The sequence below is a fragment of the Dama dama genome, chromosome 27 (assembly GCF_033118175.1).
Source record: "Dama dama isolate Ldn47 chromosome 27, ASM3311817v1, whole genome shotgun sequence".
In the NCBI taxonomy this organism is placed as follows: Eukaryota; Metazoa; Chordata; class Mammalia; order Artiodactyla; family Cervidae; genus Dama; species Dama dama.
In genome coordinates this window covers 21,626,825-21,649,972 of record NC_083707.1, presented here as the reverse complement: position 1 = coordinate 21,649,972, position 23,148 = coordinate 21,626,825, and the positions used below count along the sequence as shown (strand labels likewise).

Sequence of the window (23,148 nt, the reverse complement as noted above, 5' to 3'; positions counted from 1 at the left end):
GTTCTTATTAGATAAAAGAAGTACAATTTGTGGACATTATTGAGAAATATTCTGGGACATTAAACAAATGTTGAAATGGTGATTTCTTACTTTATGAACAGACTGTTGTCCTTCTTGTGAATAATTAACAAACCAACACTGGGAATATCCTCTTGTCCAGAGTTTTTAACTTTTCTATCCCTGTTAGTCAAATATTTCCCTTTGTTGTGTATATTTAGATTCTTGTTTTGTTAACTAGCTTATTGCTATACTCTAAATTAGATAGAATATTAGGTATTTTTATGTTACTTTGTGGTCTGAGAATGCTTTGATAAAAAATGTAGGTCATGATACTGGATAATTACTCATCTATACACCTCATGGGAAATATTGAACATAAATTAAATGGGAAGACATATTCTAGAGTGGATGTAAAATCTTGAGTTTGTTTTATTGGCAAGCCCTCAGCATTTAAGACTGTATTAATATAATTGCTTTTATTAACTATGCTAATAGGCCACAGAGAAGCCATGCATATCTTTAGATAGGCCTATAGAAGTGTTGGCTTTTGTGCTTAACACAGCTTGTTAATTTTATAGCCTTCCAGAACATAATAATCACTAAGGGGTAGTCTGATCATAGTGCATAAGAGAAAAGATTTTATTTTTTTTTTAAAAAGCTCTGTTTGAATAGTGTAGCAACAATATTTTCAAACATCTCTGGAAACTAAATTTAGAAAAGAGTGGTTTTTCTAGATAGAGTATTTTAAGTTTTGGGGAAACCTCATCATAGCCACTGGCATTATGAAATATATGTACAATCATTTTTTGCCCTTAGTGATCCCTATAGTTTTCATGGATTTTCTTTACATTCAGCAAAGGGAGTAAGTAAATGTTGAGGTAGATGTTCTGACCTAGCAGGCTCTAGACATATTTTGTGAATTTACTTTGATGTTAGGTCAATGCGATAGTGGACTTTTTTTTTTTTTTTTTTTTTACTATTTTTATGACCTTGAAAGCCTTGCTTTCTTGAAGAAACAAGTCTGTGGTCATTCCTCATATTTCTATGGCTTTTATGAATGGGATTGAAATGACAGTGGACCATTATGAGGCTCTTTTTGGATATCTCATAACTGGGTAAAGTTACTATGATTATTTTTTCCTATATTAGGTATTTGGCTAATATTTTTTAATAAGCAAATGAAAATAAATGTTCTCTTACCTCCTTAAGGATTTTCCTCCTCAGCCTTATCTTCAAGATCTTACCAATCTAAAGGGAGAGATTTGTCCACATATTTTCTCACCTTGAAAGTGTTTATTCTCTGCTTATAGTATATAGCAGTACCTATTTCATCTTTATTTTATGCATAATTCTACAGATTCATCACTTGTTTTGTTTTATATTAACCTCATGCTAAATTTTGCATTTTTACAGTTTATAATGTCTCTTATCCTTTGACACTGCCTCTTTCAGCCTTTGACTATGGCTTTTGCATAGATTACAGTGTTATATGCCTTGGTTATAAACCCAACCAAATGTTTGATGACTTCTTTTTTATTTCTTTGCAAATGCCCTCCATGTTTGTAAAGGACATATATAGTTTCAGTATATTTATAGTATAGTGAAAGAAATTATAGAACTTAAGCTGGAAAGAATTTTTTTTTGAAAGAATTTTTAAAATTGTCTAGTTTAGCCTTTTTTGCTTACAAGTGGGAATATTGATACTCAGAGAAATAAGCATGCTTTGCCACAGTCACTATATATATGTGGTTTTCTGATTTACAGTTTGGGGGTGTATTTGATCTGGAACAATTTCCTACAAAGGCATTTCAGGAACTGGTTGATAGATTGAAGAGGAGTGATTTGGATGGTAGAATTAATTAATGGTTCAAATGTTTGACAGTTTTAGAAAAAACTTAGAGGCAGTGGAAAATTACTGTGAAACATATTATTGCAAATGTGGTTGAGAATACTGACAGGAAAAGGGAAGGCATTGTAAAAAGATGGCAACAAGAGAGGCAGGATAACCTGAAACCAGAGTATAAATCCTCTGTGTATATATGTATTTGTTCGTTGTTTAGTTTTCTGGATTCCTTGTAATTGTATCAGTACTAGAGATTATCCTCTTAGAAAGAAGGTCCTGAGTCCCATTCATGAGCCTAGTAGTATGCTACATGTAAATGATAGGAGTTGGGAAAATGATTTGAATGTCATGATAAGCAAGAGAAAATAAATCTATTTTTTTAAAACATTGTATGCCACGCACTTTCACACAAATGAATTCAAAGATGCAGTCAACTCTTGAACATTCAGAATTTTAATTTTCCTTCTGTTATCTCACTGATCTTATCACCATCTAGTCACAAAGGAGAGGCTGTGGGGTCCATGTTATTCAGAAGCTGTTCTGATAGAACACAGGTGAGGGAAGAGATAAACTTAGATGCTCAGAGAAAAGATTTGGGTTCCCTGTGGATTTCACTTACCCATATCCCAGTGTAATCTTACAGGTTAAAATGTATTGTACTCTTTTTGGAGAATTAATCACCAGTAACATAAATTCAGAACCAACATTTCTGTTCATAGAGTAACATGAAAATTAAGGTTGTCCTCTGTTAAGGTAAGTTTTAATGTTGTTGTTGTTTAGGTTTTTTTTTTTTTTTTTTTTTGGTTGGGATGCTTTTCAGAGTTAAGCATTAAAGATACATATTTTTGGTCAGTGTTATTAACTTCACAATCCTTTTTGAACTAAGAATAAATGTGCAGACCTTTTTTATGTTAATTCCATTTAAAAATTCCAGTCCAGTCATTTATATGTTACTGAGGATTGCAGGATATAGTACCAGGAAAAAGTAAAATTGCCCATGCATATTTAGTGAAATATTTAAGTGATATGTATGTTGTTTATTTTATTGTTGGGATTTAAATAGAAGTATGGAAAAAATCTAAATCAATATAAATTGTGCCTATTTGATAATGAAGAGATGGAATCTTTGTATTAAATATTTTTCTGTCCTGGATCATAATTGGAAACCCATAAAGTATAGGACTTTCTATATTTAAGGCAGTTCTGACTATTGCAAAAATTCTTAATGTAAAAATCACATACACATTTTATTACAAAGGTTTGGAAGATTCCCTTCTGAAAGGTTAATTTGAGAAGAAATTTTAAAGACATAAAGTATCCCCGAAAAAACCAGCACACTTCTGGAAGAAATCTAGTTTTGGTAAACCACAGCTGTCGGCACATATTTTATTTTATTCTCATGGGCATTTTCTTTTCATTTACCTTTCTTTCAGAGTAAGTGAGGAAAAGGAAGTGACAGAAGAAAGACTCAAAGCTGAGCAGGAATCATTTGAGAAGAAGATCAGGCAGTTGGAAGAACAGAATGAATTGATCATCAAAGAAAGGGAAGATATCCTTTTTTGAAAGTCCTCTTTTTTAACATTCAGAAAGTTTGACTCTTTCATGAAGAAAACGTAAACTCCAGAGAAATAATTGTTCTAATTTATAACCGAGTGTAAATCTGCATGGGCTGCCATTTCGCGGTAATCAGAACGGCACTTGGCAGCATGTGGCGAGGCTCCCTTTGTGCTTGATGCAGCCGCCCAGCTGTTCCCCTGCTGCTATACGGTGGAGCACGCATTTGTCAACTCAGAGAGACAGTCAGGAAGCTGGGCATTAACATGTAGTGCTGGAACTTTATTAAATTCTGGTCCACTACTGTAATTGAGCCCAAAACATCTTTGTCTTTAGTACTCTTTCTGGCTAAAGCTTTGACAGTTCTAAGGCATTCTACTCTAGTATCGTTAAAAAAAATCCGTTGTAGGTTATAGATGTTGTAATTGATAGACATTTATACTGCAGCATAATACCACCAAACTGTTTTCGTGGAAGAGAAACTATTGGGTGTAGAATTAGAGGGGTGTGTGAGTGTAAATACGTATGATTGCGTTATTTGTAAGAAAATAAAGTAAAAACTGAAGTTTTATCTTAAGGATTGTACTTTAAGGGATATAGGAGTTGAAATAAGTATATTGCTGAAATTGTTTTGACTGGGTTCAATTGCTTATCTTTGGGCGTTTTTGCACTGGCAATTGTCAAAAAAGAGAAGTGATTGTCCCTAAAGTTAGGATCCTGGATCTGCCAGGCTATGTGAATTCCTGAAGGAACCATTGTTCTTATTGTCAGTATCATAATTTATGTGATTTTAATAATTATTTTGAAGATTCTTTGAGTGTCAAAAATGATCACATATTGACAGTAACTATACCTTTGTGAAAACAAGGCAAAGAGAAGCATGAAGAAAAATTAATTCACTGGGTAAAAATGCACAAAAAGTAACTATTAAAACTGAGATCTGAAGTTGCATTTTTCAAACAGTGGGAATGTGTGATTGCAGATTAATATAATCAGAATTCTCCAATTTGATTTGTGGAGTAGGACATTTGTTAGTTTTATGGGCCCCCCCAGTTCAAAGGAGTACTTTTCCAGTTATATTTGTTCTTGGCACTTGGGTGATCTTGAGCCTTCGCTTTTCTTTGCTCTCATTGACTCTATTGGCCCGGGTTGTCAACTCTCAGGCAGTCCCCTGTTGGTGATTTTCATCTTGATGCTTTTTTCTTTTGATTGAAACAGCACTGTTTAGTCAGAATTTACAACTGTGCTCAGCCAGTGTTAATCTTTCACTCTGCAAAAGGAGTAGTGACTCAGGACCCTAGCACATTCAAGAAAAGGTAGACCAGGAGTGCCTTTATGTGTAACGGAAGCTCGCTTTATAGGTCTGTTACTTTGCATGTAACAGTTCTGAAGATAAGTGGCCACTGGCATTGCTGTAGTGGCTTAAAGTTTTCAGCGATGGGTCTATAGAGTTCTCTTAGTTTCTTCAAATGATTGTGGGATTCCAGGTTGCAAGATGGTTGCTCCAATTTCAGTTATTATGTCTGCATTAAGGCAGAAAAAAAAAAGGAAGGAAGCCGTTCTGGTAGTTGTGACTCCCTGTTCATTTTTAGAACACATGCAGTCTTTGTCAGGGCATTTCCCCCTACGCTGCCACCCAGCAGTCTTTCATGAGACATTTGTTGTCCTGAACTTTATCATGTGGGCATGCTAATCTGCAGGGGAGGCTGAGAAAGTGAGCATTCAGCTTGTCCAATTTATACAGTGGGAGGCAGCAGGGAAGGGGGTTGGAAATGAAGTCAGCCTTCAACTCTGGTAGCAAAAGTAGGGGAGATTGAAATCACTTTTTGTATACGGAGGAGGTGGTGATACCTTGATCTTCCTGGGAGGAAAAAAAAGGTATTGTGTCCAGTGGAATTGGGCTGAGAAATGAGATGAGAGATGAAAGAGATCACAGATAAGTTAGAAAGCCTGGCTACAGTTAGAATGGGACCTTGTTTATCTGGTGCTAGCCTAACAAAAACAAATGTGTGGCTATATGGTAAAGCACAGTTTAACTTTGGTGAACTATTACAATTAGCACTCTCTGGGTCAAGATTAATTGTTTGTAATATCGAAGCAGTCTACATTCAGCATGATTATGGACAGAATAATTTCTTCTGTCAGGCTGAATGTTAAGATACCCTCAGGTGATTGTAGTGACACAGTATTTCCATTTTTTCTTAGCACGTAGGTCAACCCACTGCCATGGGCCAAATCTGTCAGGTGCCAGCTAAGTGCAGCCACACACATTCATTTATATATCTTCCATGGCCGTGCTTCCACTGCAGCTGCAAGTGGTGCAGTTGCAATAAAGATCTTGTGGCCTGAAATATTTACTATCTAACCTTTTACAGAAAAGTTTGCTTACTCCGATCTAAATTGTAAGATTAAAAAGTAAAGGAAAATACAGTCAAAGACTTAGACATGAGTCATATTAGACCTATTTTGATAAAAGATTGATAAAGATTGATAAAAGATTGATTGATCTTTTTGATAAAAAGATTTGACTTGAGTATTATTATTGTGAGTGAAGATTGGAGTAAATGTAGACCATGTTCAAAAATTAAAATAGTTTAGTGTAATTGGTTTAAGATTTTTTCGAATCACCTAAAGATAAGTGGTATTTGTGGAACTTGTCAAAGAAAAGAGAAAGGAAGATACAATTAAAAAACAGTGAGATATCCATGTCTTTTTTCCCAAGTAGATTGCTCTTTTGAGTATGAATCTCCTTTACCAGTATAAACCTGTCAAAGGTTAATATAGGTGATTTTACTGTACATAAAACTCTGTAAAACTTAGAAACATAAAACAAGGATATAATTTAAAACAATATAATTTTAACTACAGATACATTTACCTATCATACATGAATGATTCAGATTCACATACATGAAATGAGATAATTTCAAATTATTTTAAAACCTTTTTCTGCATGAGGAACTATATGGATTCTGATTTTTGGCATTTTAATGATGTGCTATCCTAATTTACGGGGTTCTTTTGTTGTAAAAGTCCTAATAATAGGATTTATTGATTAATTGTATGAACCCAGACCAGTCCCTTAGTAGAAAAGAGTGATGCTATTTTACATGTTTTCATTTGGATCAAACTTTTGAAGGATTTGTTCTTATGCTAATTAGAGAATTTATTACTAAAACATAAATACTCTTAGTAGTTTTCAGTCTTTGAACAAAGAAAACTTGTTTCCTGAGAAATTAGCTATGTAAATGAATATGTCATTTACAAAGTCTAGCAATCTGATGAACCTAGGAGATTTTTCCCTAACTAAATGTGTATGAATGGGGAGGTAAATCTGAAAGGGACAGAATAATTTGTCCAACAGGAATAATTCTGAAACATGTTAGCATGTAATAGTGTAAGACACAGAGGATGTAGCCATTATAAATGTTGATTAATATTTGAGCTGATTGTAATTCCAGAATATATGTCTCAGGTCAGGATGGTATCAAAAGCTTACAGAAGGAAAGTAAAGGCTGATGTTTGCTGACTTCCCTCTTTTAACTGACAGAGCAAGGGAAGTGACAGACAAGAAAGCACAATGGGCTTTAGAGTCAAAATTGTTTTAATACTGATGAACTGTCTGACCTTGGGAAAGCTGCTGAACTTTTCTGACTGTTTTTTCATCTATAATATATGGATAGCTAATAATGCCTTTTTTTGTAGGCTTGTTGAAATTTGGTAGGTTCTTTATGTGTGTAAAGAATCTAGCAGTGTTTCTTACTTTGGAATACTGAAACAAAGATAGCAATTTTCCTTATTACTATGATTAATTTAGATGAGGAGTGAGTTGACTAGCTCCTTTGTTTTTCAACTCTTCCTTTCTTCAGTCGGTTTTGGATGGTTTTCATTTGGTTAAGCAGATGCTTAGGCTGCTTAGAGGCCCAGTAGGAGAGTGAAAGGACTTCCCTGGTGGCTCATAGAGTAAACAGTCTGCCTGCAATTCAGGAGACCTGGGTTCAGTTCCTGGGTCAGGAAGATCCCCTGGAGAAGGTAACGGCTACCCACTGTAGTATCTTTGCCTGAAGAATTCCACATCCATGGACAGAGGAGCCTTGTGGGCTAGTCTGTGGGGTCACAGAGACTCAGACACAACTGAGCGACTAACACTTTTGGTTTTTCAGGAGAGTGAAATCAATGTGCTTTGTCTTCTGTTTCTATGAAGGAGGAGATCTTTCTGTCTCATTTATACCAGTTGGGTGCTTATCAAGGGCAAATCAGGTTTTACTTCCCTCTCCCAGAAACCAGACTGACAGGAGTGTTTGTTTTCTTTTCCTTCTGATCTGTTCCATTATCTCTCTGACTGAGACTTAGTCAATTGAAGAGGTTTAGAGGTACTTAAAGCTTAGATCCTTGAGGCCACTATATCAGAGGTCATTTTAAAAACCTTGCTCTGGGAAGAAAGAGTTTTAAAGGAACCAGCCTTACCCTTTTTGAGGAATATTTTAGAATGAGCCAAAGATCTTAGTATATCTGTGCTGAAATTAGGCTAGAGAAAACTCACAAGAATGTCATCTAATTTTATAAAAAGAAATCATTTATTTGAATAGCAGTAATATTTCAGGGGTATTCAAAGCTTTCTATTTAACTATATGCATCTCTGCTACATGAGCCAGACTACCATGATCTGATAGACTTTTGCCAAGAATAACAACCATACGGTAGGAAATTCTATCACAGATCTGGTGCAGAGGTCTTGAGTAGGTAGGATAATAAATGGAAATAAGTTTCATAAGAAAGGAAATGAACTTCAAAAGACAGGATTAGTCTTCTTTTTCTAATTAAAATTTCTGGTCCTTCATAAGAAAAGGCAGGAGTTTCTCCAGTCTTAGAAACAGTTTGGGGAGAATTAAAAATGTAAACTTAGTGAAGATGCCTATAGGCAGAGGAGAGGGTATTTTGGTGCCTGGCAGTGTGGTTGTGGCATATGAATATAGCAAAGTGTGTTGCCAGACACCTTATCATAAGCTTTGATGAATCTTGGCTTTTTGAATAAATATTGTTTTTTTTTTATGTTTACAAATTGAATTATGGTGATAGGATATATTTGGCATACTTGGATAAAGTCAGTTAATTCCATTTAGCAAGCCCTAGACAATATTGCTTTACTAATCTAATAACTATCTCTAATACTGTGTAAGTTGTACTTTTGGGGGCTGTTTTATTTGCTCTGTGGTGCTGTATAACTTTAGCAGGTTTTGGACCATTATTATTGTATATTATCAGGATAATATTGTCATTGTAAATCATAATAACAGATTAAATAACCCTTTACCATTGTGTTAAGAAGAAATAATCATGCTTAAGGAAAGAACTAGTTATTACTGGTATTATTGTTGCCTGAGCTGTTCTTGAATATTATTTTGTTCTCTTAAAAATACTTAGATATTAATGCTAACTGAAGGGAGAAATTGTTGATAAATGTTTGCAGGAAGTAAAAAACTATATAAAATTTTATCTATGTACTTCATTTCAATAAGCCTTTAGAGCTTAAGTTACTCTGTTATACTACTATACTACACTACTCTGTAGTGAGTTATATTTACACATTACTTTTCTGGACTCATCCAAGATGAAAGTAAAAAGAAGTACTCCTTACCTGCTCTGGTCCCCTAAATAATGCACTTTTCTCACATGAAAATTCTTGAGGCTATCACACGTATAATATTAAACTCATTGTTTGGGATCTAGTTTGTAAGTCCATTAAAAGCAGAAAATTAGAAGTAGGGAAAGAAGCTACAGTGAGGATATTGAAGCTGACAGAGTTAGCTATTAAAACTATTAAAAACCATATAAAAACTGAAAATGTACAGCAATCTAGAACTTCTCCCCACCTAGATGTATCTCAAGACCATCCTGTATGAAATGCAGCACACTGCTTAACATTCGTAATTCTGTTAACGAATTTGATGCCTGATTCTGAGGCATTAAAATAATGGCAAATTGTTTTTATCCCATTGCCTTTTTTATGTATGTCTAGTACTTCTATTAGTAAGATGTCTTACATTTGTGTATGGGCTTCCGCCCATAGAGGGTAAAGGATCTGCCCACGATGCGGGAGACCTGGGTTTGATCCCTGGGTCGGGAAGATCCCCTGGAAAAGGAAATGGCATCCCACTCCAGTACTCTTGCCTGGAAAATCCCATGGACAGAGAAGCCTGGCAGGCTACAGTCCATGGGGTCGCAAAGAATTGGACACAACTGAGGACTTCACTTTGACTTTTCTATTTACAGAGCACTGAAACTTATACTTTTTAATCTTCACAATAACCTGGTTAAGATAGGTGAATCTGATGCTCTTTTTCGTTTTTTTACAGATAAAGATACAGCCCATTGTAGGGTTAAGAGTGAAATCTTAATGACAGGAAATATCTTTACATCAAATTATTTCTGCAGCTGTGAACAATGCAAATAACAATAGGCCTTACTTTTCTAGCCTGATTTATAGTTAAAGCAAAATTTTATTTAAAAAATTGTAATATAAGAGGGATGGGATGGGGAGAGAGGCGGGAGAGGGAGTCGGGATGGGGAACACATGTAAATCCATGGCTGATTCATGTCAATGTATGGCAAAAACCACTACAATATTGTAAAGTAATTAGCCTCCAACTAATAAAAATAAATGAAAAAAATAAAAAGAAACAACAACAAACAAACAAAAATTATAATATATTTTACAGTGCTTTTTTTCCAAAGTTGGTTTAAAAAAAAAATGGCGGCAGGCTGGGGGTGCTTGGCGGAGTACATACTAGAGTGTAACCTAATTATTCAGAAACCCAGATATGTGGGATGTTCCTGAGATTCACTTGTATTTTGGCTTTTCTATTCAGTCACCAAGTCTTTATCATTTTCCCTCTGAAATATTACTCTTAACCCACTGTCTTTAAAAAAAAAAAATTGTTAGTGTAGAATTGATAGGCAGTATTGTGTTAGTTTCAGGTGTATAACAAATCAAATCTGTTACCCACTGTTTTTTAGCTTCTTTTCCTATATAGGCCATTATAGAGTATTGAGTTGAGTTCCTTGTGCTATACAGTAGCCCCTTAGTAGTTATCGTTTTTTTTTGATATAAATTTATTTGGCTGCATCAGGTCTTGATTGTGGCAGGTGGGATATCCGTTGCATCATGTGGGATCTTTGTTGTAGATGCAGACTCTAGCTGTGGTGCACGGGCTGAGCAGTTGCAACGCAAAGGCTCTCCAGGTGTGGCACGTGGGCTCTAGAGCACACTGGCTCAGCAGTTTTAGTGCAAGGGCTCAGCCGCTCTGCAGCATGTGGGGTTCTAGCTCGCTGACTAGGAATTGAGCCTGCATCCCCTGTGTTGCAAGGCAGATTCTTAACCACTGGACCACCGGGGAAGTCCCAGTTGTCCGTATATAGCAATGTGTATATGTCAGTGCCAACCTTCCAGTCTATCCTTACCCCATCCCCCAACCCCACCCCGTAACCATAGGTTTATTTTTTATATCTGTAACTCTATTTTTGTTTTGTAGATAAGTTCATTTCTAGCCTTTTTTTTTTTTTTTTAAGATTCTGCATATAAGCAATATCATGATATTTGTTTGACTTCACACAGAATGAGGATTTCTAGGTTCATCCATGATGCTGCAACTGGCATTATTATGTTCTTTTTATAGCTGAGTAATATTACATTGTATATGTGGATAAAGAAGGTGTGATTGTCTTTTGCTGTTTTCACTGACACATCACTGCATTCTTGTGTAGTATCCTTTGGCCCATCTCCATTATCTTCCGCTGTCCTTTGATTGACTTCATTTTATCACTGTTGCCAGGTTAATCTTTCTTAAGGACTATTTTTATTACATCACTTGGCTTTTTAATAACTTGCCTTGGCTTCTTATGGCCTAAAGTATCAAATATGTATTCTTAATTTTGACATTAAAGCCTTCTGTTTCTGATGCCATGTAATATATGTTACCTTCACTTTTATGATTTGTGTGGCACCTACATACTAGATAGGAAAATCTCACTGTTTTTTTTTTTTTTCCCCCCCCCCCGCTTACTGCAGTTTGTATTTCTTTGTCATTGTTCCTTTTGCTAGCTTTCTTTAAGACTTTAGGACTTTTTTTATGAAAAATTTTTAGCAGTATTTGACTCTTAGATCTCTTTAACTATTCATACCTATGCCAACAGCCCTAACTTATGCATCTTATAGCTAGCTCCTTGGGCATCTGTGGTGTTCTTTCAGCAGTGCTGGATTTTGAATAAGAAAGTTGACGTCAGTCTTGGGCCAGCTACTTTATCCCTTTCTGACTCTACTGCAGTCGCTGAATGGAAGAGCATTTCAATTTCATTTTAGAAGAATAATTTGCAGTTGCTTTAGACTTGAGTAGTAGAGAAGCGAAGGCTTTGAAGAAAAGAAGATATTGTCTAGCCAAAGGGGATCTATATTTGAAAAAATGTTTTTTGGTTTGTTTTAAGGCTGGAAAAGAATGTGAAGTATATTTATATGTTGAAACAAATGTGCTAGGACATGATTAAGATCTGCTTTCCATCTCATAGTACCTTTTCTGATTTTTAGCTTTTCTTTCTGTGAAAATGAAACAAGTCTTAAAGAAATCTTGATAAATTTATCTAACTGTTAAGCTTATATGCTTTGGAGTACTGAAATATGAGATTGTGCTTTTCAGCCACTTGCCCTCTATTTTGGGCTTAGCAAGGTTTATTTGTTTATGTATGTTTGTATTTGTTATTTTTGTATTTGCTATGGACTGACTTGTGTCCCTCTAAAAATACATGTGTTGAAGCCCTAACCCCCTGATGTAGCCACCTGGAGACGGGTTTTCAGGGGGTGAGTGAGGGCTTCCCTGGTGGCTCAGATGGTAAAGAATCAGCCTGCCCTGCAGGAAACCAAGGTTCCATCCTCGATTCGGGATGATTCCCTGGAGGAGGGCGTGGCGAGCCTCTAGTATTCTTGGCTGAAGAATTCCATGGACAGAGGAGCTTGGTGAGTTACAGTCCATGGACTTGCAAAGAGTCTAACACTGCTGAGTTACTGACACTTCACTAAGGTTAAATGATGTCTATATGAATGGGGCTGTAATCCAGTAGGACTCTAGCCTTATAAGAAGAGAAGGGGATCTCTCTCCCTCCCTTCTTCCCATCCCCCACATGTGAGGACACAGTGGCCGTCTGAAAACCAGAAGGGAGCTGTCACCAGAAACCAAATCCTATGGGACCTTGATTGGATTTTCTAGCCTTTAGAATGGTGAGAAAATAAATTTCACCCAGTCTGTGGTATTTTGTCATGGCAGCCTGAGCAGATTTAGATAGTATTTAATATGTCCTTAGTTCTTCAATATTTTTATTCGATGTATATGTTGAAAAATCCTTTTGGTGTACCGTTGAAGGGTACACTAAATTTCTAAATAATTAGTATGTTTTCAGATGTCGTTCTCTGGTAATTTTCTCTTATTTTGGGGGCTTCCCTGGTGGCTAAGATGGTAAAGATTCTTCCTGGAATGCGGCAGACCCGGGTCCAGTCTCTTGGTCGGGAAGATCCCCTGGAGAAGGGAATGGCAGCCTACTCCAGTATTCTTGCCTGGAGAATTCCATGGAGTGGCTGCCAGGCAGGCTACAGTCCATGGGGTTGCAGAGAGTCAGACATAACTAGTTCTTTGGTATTTTTATTGTATGTATATATCAAAAAAACCCTTTTGGCTTATCTGTAGAAGGGTACACTCAATTTCTAAATAATTGGTATGTTTTCAGATATCATTCTCTGATAATTTTCTCTTATTTTTAATCTCCTGGTTGGATATTAATGCACTTTGAACAGTAATTTTTAAAGTATTATTTTGCAGTTTTTAATGAGATTTGCTTTTAAAGAGTTTTTGACCTTACTGTTTGAGATCCTTTTAACGTCTGTGGTGTACTATTTTATAATCAAAACAGCTTTACTTTTCAGGTTTGGTTTGTATAGTGTTTTGGTTTCTTTGACTTGCTGAAGGCTCTAGATATGAAGCCTGAGCCCCTCCATAGAGTGATTTCTGTGTTGCTTTGTGTGGGTGACACTGGGGTTCAGATAGATGTGCCTTGGGGCTTCTAAAGAGCCTGAGTGCCTCAAGTAGTCACTTGTTTTTGATGCCCATGTGTAAATAAGCTAAGCAGACTGAAATTCAAAAATACGGATTTTCTACATTTCTGTTTAATTTTTTTTAGTATTAGTTCTATACTGGATAAAAGATACTAAATCTGTTTGGCATAATTTAAAATTACTTTGGGAAGTTTCACCAGTTCTTGCATGAAGAAATAGGCTTTCTATAAATCAACTGCATAATAATTATTGTTGGGGAGAGTTCATTATTTCTTTTAGCCTTTTACATTACTCATCTTCTTTAAAGGACTGTTCTGACGTAATCTCTTTGGCTAAATCCATTTGCCATACCACAGCTTCTAATTGCTTTAGATTTGAAGAATATGATGAATGGCTTTATTATTCACCAATAGCAAAGTGTCTTTCTTGGTGTTCTTAACCTCAGTGAGGCCTTCACTTTCGAATAGTTAAATGATTAAATGATTCAGATGGTACTATTCTCACCTCTGGTAGAGACTTACATAATAGCATTTCCACTTTTAGTTTTATTGTCATGTCCAAGATTTTACATTTCCAGCACTTTAATTGTTCAGATGTAGTAAATATAGTTATGGTATAGTCATGTAATGAAAAGAAAATTAACTGAATATCTGAAATCAATCTCCTAATAGATAAGATGGTAAGGATTGTCAGTTTCTCCTGATTTCATTATGTTTTGTTAATAGAGAAATCCCAGGCTATTCAGCTGTTTTCCTGAATGCTCAGGCTGGTGAAAAATGGAGAAAGAATCCTTTCTATCAGAAGTCTTACACAGTCCTTGAATTTCTAAATAAATATGACCTAGAAAATGCAAATATCTAAAGATAATACTGATTTATCTTCCAGTTGGTGTTCTAGTTGGTCAATTTTTCAAATAGTAGTTATAATGTGTGTGTCATTTTTTGGCCATCCCTTTAAAAGACCTTAATCTACACAAAGGCCGTTAAACACAGGAAAAATGGCAATAAGAAGAGGAGAATACAAGAAAGAAATGAAACCAGTAGAAAAGAAGGTTAGAAGGAAATAATAGGAATTATCCTAATGAGAAATTTGCACTAGAGAAAGTTTGACAGTTGAGAAGAGAGCCTAGCGATATGCTGATAGAAGTGAACAGTTGTTAGTTGAGTGCCAGGAAAAGCTGCTAAACATCTACCTCTGTCTCACATAATAACCCCATGGCATCAGTGCTCCAGACAGAAAGCGCAGGGAGTAGTTTAACACTCTGGAGGCAAAGGGAATAAGGGGAAGTTTTAGTGTGATGGTAGGTGTAATCATCTAGAGATAGCACAGCCTTTATAAGTATCTTCTTAACATAGTATTATGCAGTAGTCTGAGATGGTTTTTTAAGTGAAAAATCTATGCGAAAAATGCTTTTGTAAACTTCTATCTAGTTAATTAGAAATTGGATGTCTCAAATATGAGTTATCTCAGTATGTGACATAACAAAAACACTAGTATTTTGGAAAGAACACCAAAATCATGAAATCATGACTTCATTTTTGCCTTTAAACTAGATATATGACCTTGGATAAACTAACGTCTGCAAGTCTGAATTTTATCATGTTTAACATGTTAATAACATCTGAACTCTTTTCCAAAAAAGGTGATCAAGACTATGAAAATTCTATAAAAATTTAAAGTCTACAAAAATATTTTCTCGCTCTGAAAAGTTTTATAATGTACAAATGAATATGAAGATAATATATGATTATTTTATTCTTTATTCCCTCACACATTTAAAAATGTTATCATTTCAAGCATTCTGTGAATTTTAATGAACCTCTTTTTGTACCAAGGCAAATGCTATTATGATTCTTTTTCAAGTTATATTGAAAATATATAAAAATATATATTTTACTTCATATTTTATTTTTTATTGAACTAATACAGATTTGTAGCATTGTATGTCTTATATTTGCAACATTATACTTCTACTTCTGTATATGTTGCAGTGTGCTCATCACCAAAAGTTTATTTTCCATCATCACCGTACAGTTGATCCCCTTTGCCTGTTTTACCCTTCCTCTCCAGGAACCAGTACTCTTATTCTCTATATCTACATGTCTGTTTTTTGTTTAGTTTGGTTTGTTCATTTATTTTGTTCTTTATTGGTTTTTTATGTTCCACATATAAGTAACATCACATGGTATTTTCCTTTCCCTATCTGATTTATTTCACTTAGGATATATCTGTCTATCTATCTATATTTCATATTTTCTTTATCTAGTCATTTGTTAATGGATACTAGGTTGTTTCCATATCTTGGCTATTGTAAATAATGCTGGAATGAACCTAAGGGTGTAGGTATCTTTTTGAATTCTGTTATCATATTCTTTGGATAAATAGGCAGAAGTGGACTACCTGGATCATATATGAAGAATCTCCATCCTGTCTTCCATAGTGGCTTTACCAGTTTATGTTTCCACTAACAGTTTATGAAGGTTCTTTTTTTTCCCCCGCATCCTTCCAACACTTGTTATTTGATTTTGTTCAGTTACTAAGTCATGTCTCACTCTTTGCGACCCCATGGACTGTAGCACGCTAGGCTTCCTTGTCCTTCACTATCTCCTGGAATTTGCTCAAACTCATGTCCATTGAGTCAGTGATGCCATACAACCATCTCATCCTGTTGAAAGGTTGTCGCTGAGCTGTGAAGGTCGCCGGGATTCTTGGGCTCCGCAGGAGAAGAATTCAGTCTGGGGCCGGTGACGACATTTGATCACTCAGTGCTTTTGTGTAATAAAGTTTTATTAAAGTGTAAAAGAGATAGAGGAAACTTCTGACATAGACATGAGAAGGGGGCAGAAAGAGTGCCCCCTGCTAGTCTTTAGCCAGATGTTATATAGCTACTAGCAGGCTGGTGATTAGAGAAAGGAAACGTCTCAGAACTCAAGAGACGGGCACCAGGCCGCTCACCCACAGCATGCGTTTTGGGATAACATGTCACAAGGTGGGTTGTCCTGGGCCATAAAATGACTGACATGAATCTTGAAGAAAGGCAGGTTTCCAAGCAAATACATAGTCTCATTAAGATAACTTAAGAGAATATTTGTATGAGTAAAACATAGTGGTTTGTCAAGTCACTTTTGAGTCTTAGGCAGAACCAACTTGAAGACAGAGTCTAGGATAAATACATAGTTTATTAAGATAGCTTAAGAAAAACATTTCCATAAGAAAAATGCGTTGGTTAGCTCAAGGTTCGAGAAAAGTTCAGGTGAAACCAGGTGTCCTTATGGCAACACAGAATTTTAAAAGAAGCCTCTTTTTAAATGTGCGTAGAGAAGGGGGAAAAATCTAACACTTGTATTTTGTTTCCTCCTGCTGTTTAAAGAGAGAGATAAAAAATGTCTGACACTTGCAGCCTATTTCCTCCCTTGGAAGAGCCCTGCCCTTCCTGCCTGTTACCCTCTCACTGTGTTGCCCTCTTCTCCTCCTGCCCTCAATATTTCCCTGCTTTAGGTAATGAGGACATTTTGGTAATGTTAATTCTTCCAGTCTAGGAGCATGAAATATCAGTTTCTTTCAATAATGTCTTAGAATTTTCAGTGTGCAAATCATTCACCTCCTTGGTTAAATTTATTCCTAAGTATTTTATTATGTTTTTTGCAATTATAAATGCTGTTGTTTTCTTAAGTTTTCTTTCAGCTAGCTCATTGTTAGCATTTAGAAATACAGTAGATTTATGTATATTGCTTTTGTGATCCTGCAACTATACTGTATTCATTTATTATTTCTAATAGTTTTGTTGAAGTCTTTAGGATTTTCTATATATAAAGTCATTTCATCTGCAAATAGTGACAGTTTAACATCTTCCCTTCCAGCTTGGGCAGCTTTTATTTCTTTCTTGCCTAATGGCTCTGGCTAGGACTGTCAATAATATGTTGAATAGGAGTGATGAAAGTGGGCATTGTTGTCTTATTTCTTATCTTAGAGGAAATGCTTTCAGTTTTTCACCATTGAGTATGATGGACTTGTTATATATGGCCTTTATTATATTGAGATGCATCCCTCTATATCTAGTTTATTGAGTTTTTATTATAAATGTGTGTTAGATATTGTCAGATGTTTTTCCTGTATCTTTGTTTTGTTAATGTGGTGTGTCATTTTGATTTGTGGGTGTTGAACCATCCTTGTGTCCTTGGAATGAATCTCACTTTATTATGGCACATGATCTTTTTGATGTGTTGTTGAATTCAGTTCACTAATAGTTTGTTGAGTATTTTCGCATCTATGGTCATCAGATGTAGTGGCCTGTAATTTTCTTTTTTGTGTTGTCTCTGTCTGGTTTTCGCAGAGTAATGTCAGCCTCATAAGATGAGTTAGGAAGTATTCTCTTCTTCTCAATTTTTTTTTCTTTTGGAATAGTTTGAGAAGAATAGGTACTAAGTCTTTGAATGTTTGATAGAATTCATCTGTGAAGTGACTGGACTTCTTTGGAGTGGTGAGCTTTTTGGTTACTGTTTCAGTCCCTACTAGTGATTGATCTATCCAGATTTTCTATTTCTTCATTTTTCAGTCTTTGCAAGGTTGTATGATTCTGAGAATTTATCCATCTCTTCTGGGTCATTCAGTTTGTTGATGTGTAGCTGTCCATGATATTATTTTATAATCTGTTGTATTTCTGTGGTATTTACTGTTGGTTTTCTTCTTTGGCTTCTGATTTTAAGGGCATTCACTCTTTTTTTTTCTCAGTTTAGTGTAGCTAACAGGTTTGTCAGTTTTGTTTATATTCTCAAAGAACCAGCTTGCTTCATTGATCTTTTCTACTGTCTATTTAGTCTCTACTTCATTTATACCTGCTCTGATATTTATTATTTTCTTCCTTCTATTAACTTTGGACTTCAGTTTTTTTCTTCCTTTCCTGGTTTCTTTAGACGTGAGCTTAGATTGTCTATTTGAGATTTTTCTTATTTCTTGAAGTAGCCCTGTTTCACTATAAATTTCCCTCTTAGTACCACTTTTACTGTATCTCATAGATTTTGATATGTCATATTTTCATTTTTGCTTGTCTCCAGGTAATGTTTGGTTTCTCCTTTGATTACTTCATTGATTCAATAGTTGTTCAGTAGCATGTTGTTCAATTCCCACATGTTTGTGATTTCTCTAGTTTTCTTCTTGTGGCTGATTTCTAGTTTCATTCCATTGTGAACAAGAAATATGTTTAATACAATCATCTTATTAAATTTATTGAGACATGTTTTTGTCCTAGTATATAGTATATCCTTGAGAAAGTTCCATATGTACTTGAGAGGAACTGTCTTCTGCTGCATTTGAGTGGAATGTTCTAACAGATGTATAGAATCCATCTAGTCTAGTGTTCCATTTAAGGCCTGGGTTTCCTTGTTGACTTTCTGTTTGGATGATCTATCCATGGAGGTGAGTGGGTTGTTATAGTCCCCTACTTTTATTGTGTTGCTGTCAGTTTTTCCCTTTAGAATTGGTAATAAATAATTGTTTTATATATTTTGGTTCGCCTTTGTTAAGTGCATATATATTAGTCACTCAATGTTTTCTCAATGAATTGGCCCCTTTGTTACTATACACCGTCCATTTTTTGTGTCTTATTACCATTTTTGACTTGAATTCTATTTTGCTAACGTGAGTATGGCAACACTTCCTTCTTTTGGCTGCTGTTTGTTTGGAGTATCATCTTCCCTTCCTTCACTTTTATCCTTTGTTTGTCCTTAGAACTGACATGTGTCTCCTGGAGGCATCATAGAGTTGGGTCTTGTTTTTAAATCTGTTGAGCCACTCTGTGTCTTTTGATTGATGAATTCAATTCATTTCCATTTAGGGTGATTTTGATAGATGAGGACTTAATACTGCCTCTTTATCTTTTGTTTAATGGTTGTTCTGTATCTCCGTTGTTTCTTTTCCCTTGTATTTCTGACTGCCAGTTTGGTTTGGTGATTTTCTACATTTTTTTTTTTTTAGTTTCCTCTTTTTTTTATATTTGTGCCTGTATATATATGTTTTATGATTGACCTGAAGTTTGTATAATATGTCTCATGTTTAAAATAGTCCTTATTCTGCTGATAGCATCTTGTCTTTATTTACCTATGGGAGTTCCATTCTTTTCCACTTTTATGTTTTTGTTGTCTTAAATTATCCCTTTTTATGTTGTGAGTTTGTTACCAAATGGAGATAGCTATAGTCATTCTTTTACTCTCTTTTTTTTTCCATTAATTTTTATATTTTAATAAAATCTTTAAAAGTTATTCTGATAGTTTCAATTTTCAGGTTCCGTTTATCACCTTGCTCAGCATTTTATGTATTTTTCCTGTTTTGTTTCTGCTAGAAGAGCTCCTGTAAACATCTCTTGTAAGACAGGTGTAGTGTTGATGACCTCCTTCAGCTTTATTTGTCTGACAGAGTCTTTATTTCTCCTTCATATCTGAATGACAGTTTTTCTGAATCTTGGGTGACAAGTTTTATCTTGCAGTATTTTGAGAGTGTCATTTGTTCCCTCCTGGCCCATAGGATTTCTGCTAAGAAATCTGCTGATAGCCTAATGGGGGTTTCCTTGTAGGTTATCATCGTTTTTTCCCTGGCTTCCTTTTAAATTCTTTGTCATTGACTTTTGACAATTTTAATATTAAATCTCTAGTAGAAGATCTCTTTGCATTGAGGTAATTGGGTGTTTTCTTAGCTTCATGGACTTGTATGTCCATTTTCTTCCCCAAGTCTGGGAAGTTCTTTAAATAAACTCTCCTCCCTTCCCCTTCTCTTCTTCTGGGATACTCAGTTATCCTAATGTTGCCCTTCCTGCAAAATGAACAGCTCTGTAGGATTTCCTCATTTATTTTTTTAAGTGTTATTTCTCTTTCCTTTTCCATTTGTATCATTTCTGTATTTCTATCTTCCAGCTCACTGATCCTCTCTTTTATGTAGTCTGCTCTATTTCTAGTGCTTTCTGGTAACATTCTTAATCTTGTTGTGGTGTTCTTCAGCTTAAGAATTTGTTTGATTGATTCTTGTTTTGATTCTTCTTTATAGTTTCAATCTCATTGGTAAAGTATTCCTCTTATTAATTAGTTGTTAATTAATTAGAGCTCATTAAGCTGCCTTTCTGAGTTTTCTTGTTGAACTTATTCGTGACAGCTATTTTGAATTCTCTGTCAATTAGATCTCATCATTCCGTAACTCAAGTTTGGTTTCTGGAGAATTGGCGCTTTCTTTTTGTGGTGTGGTGTTACTATGGTTCTTCATGTTGCTTGAATTGTTCCTCTGCCTTCTCATTTATGTTAACTGACAAGTTAGGAGTTAGTTTCCTTTCTTTTGTTTTCTGGTAGGTGGCACTATCACACAAGCTCTTGGCTTCTCTACCTCCACTGCCTTTATATTTTAGAGTGGCAATTTCCAGCCTCCACCATCTCTGTAAGAGGTATGGCTCCTTGCCTTCATTATTGCTTCTTGTGCCACCAGGGTTGTTGCTGCCTTGCTTCTTCCAGAGCCACTGTGATCCGTTAGAATGGTGGGCTCTTTGCTTGAGTGATGTGACAGGCTCTGCTGTGAGGTGAGGGGTGCAATGATGAGGCAACTGGGGTTGCGCCATGTTCATGGTTGTAAAGCTTGTGAATTCCACCATTGTAGATGTGGGGGTAGAGGCTGGAATCATGGGCACCTCAACACTGGAGGGGCAGGGTCCCAGGCCGCACCCCACTGCTGCCCAGTTACCTGCAGCCGTGGGCGCTGGCGCAGTTTGGTGGCCACAGTCGTGTGCACCACCTTCCCCACTGGTGCTGGGTTCTCTGTACCTGTGGGCCTTGCTGCCATAGTCAGAGGGCCAGGACTGCAGGCACCATCTCTGCTGTTCCCTTGGTTCTGCCTGCTCTATGTGTTTCAGCTTACCCGCTTTTTGATGTCCAGATGTACAGAGTTATCCAGCATCCTGTTCTATTGGGCAGAGGCACCTTTGTTGAGTTGTGGATGTTTACTGGTTGTAGATTAAAGTGGGGGAACAAAGGTAGTTTTTCATTCTGCCATGCTTCTGAAATCATTCTATTTAATAAAGCTTTCAAAAATTGCCTTTTATTTCAAATGCTGTCTTCTACTTGAAGTTTTTGTTGTTGTTGTTGTTTATCTTTAGAGTTCTTATTCAAATCTCTGTTACCCAGAGTGGCTAGGTTTCTAGTTTTTGAAGAGTATAGTTTTTGAAGCAAAATATTTTTTGATCATATGGGTGAGCATCCTTTAAAATTTTTAAAGCAATTTTAAGGAAGCTTGTTGCTACGAGAAATCAGGTAGGAATTACTAAGGAATCTCATGTTCTGACAAGGTGTAGGAGAGATCACAAGGAAAGAAGTGTAGAAACAAAGCTGAAAAGGCTAGCATTGGATGGAGCGTACTTAAGGATGTTTTATGAATCTGTGTCATGATTAATCTGCCTTGTATATAACAAGAAACATCAAGTTAACAGTAACCAAAGCAAAGTATATGTTTGTTTATTTTTCATGTAAAAGACATCCGAGTTTTGGCAATTTGAGGCAGATATGATGACTCCATAAATTTTGGGGGAGCTAGATTTTTTTATCTTGGCATTCTAAGTTTCAGCCATCACGTGCACATTCTAATCACAGGATGGAGTGTTATTAATAATTTTGAAAGGTTTGTTCTCAATTTAAATTTCAGTTTTCAATGTTCGATTTGGAAATATAGCTGATTTCTGTATATTGGCTTTATATCTTTTGACCTTGCTGAATTCTGATTTGTTAATTGTTGTCTTACAGATTCCTTTGGATTTTATATGTCCAAAGTTATGTTATGTTATGTTACAGTTATGTCACCTGTAAATGAAAGCGATTAGTTTTTTGGCTACTCTGTCTGCCTTTTATTTCTTTTTTTTGCATTACTGCAGCACCCCCAGCTAGATATTTAATAGAAGTGATGAGTGAGAACATCCTGGTCTTGTTCTACATATTAGTGGGAAATATTAATACATCCTTAAGATTGATTTAGCTATAAATAGCTATAGGATTTTAATAGATGCTATTTATCATACTGAGGAGTTTCCATTTTATGTCTAGTTTCCTAAAGTTTCTTTTTTTTCATTTTTAAGTTGTGAATGGATATTGATTATTCATAGCCCTTGACATTTGATTACATATTTATTTATTGTCTGTTTCCCTCATGGGAAATCATTTTTGTCTTGTGCACTATTGTGCATTGAGAATTTTGTATAATACTTAGTACTCTGTATGTACTCAAAAGAAAAAATACTTGTTACATGAACAAATTGTTAAACATCTGTGAGTTACTTGATCAGACTCTGAAAACTTGTACTTTACTGTCAAAACTGCACGATCATAGCACTCTACCACCACCTGGTGATAGTGTATCTAAATTGCAGTAAAAGCTTGGGAGGTGAATAAACTTATGAGAACTGAAACTGCAAATGATGGACTAATGTGACAGTTACAATTTCAAATAAATAAATATTCATTATGTATAGCAATACTGTCTCTGAGATTTAGCAAATATTTTTCACATTTGGTAGGTGTTAAAGTATTTTCTCTTTTCCTGGATGCTAGGAAAGGATGAAGGATCAGCTTAATTACTTATGTTAAAGACACAAAATAAATTGTGAAAGTTGACACGAGTAGGGTGAGAGCAAAGG

The 23,148-nt window shown here is 35.6% G+C and overlaps 1 protein-coding gene across 6 annotated transcripts in view; it reads left to right on the top strand.

Moving 5' to 3' along the window:
• Nucleotides 1–23,148, top strand: part of KIAA1328 (KIAA1328 ortholog) — a 406,212-nt gene that overhangs the window by 57,743 nt on the left and 325,321 nt on the right. For all 6 annotated transcript variants that reach the window (XM_061131341.1, XM_061131342.1, XM_061131345.1 and 3 more), the window contains one exon: nt 3,277–3,392. In XM_061131341.1, coding sequence (XP_060987324.1) covers nt 3,277–3,392 — 116 coding nt within the window. The remainder of the gene's footprint in view (nt 1–3,276; nt 3,393–23,148) is intronic.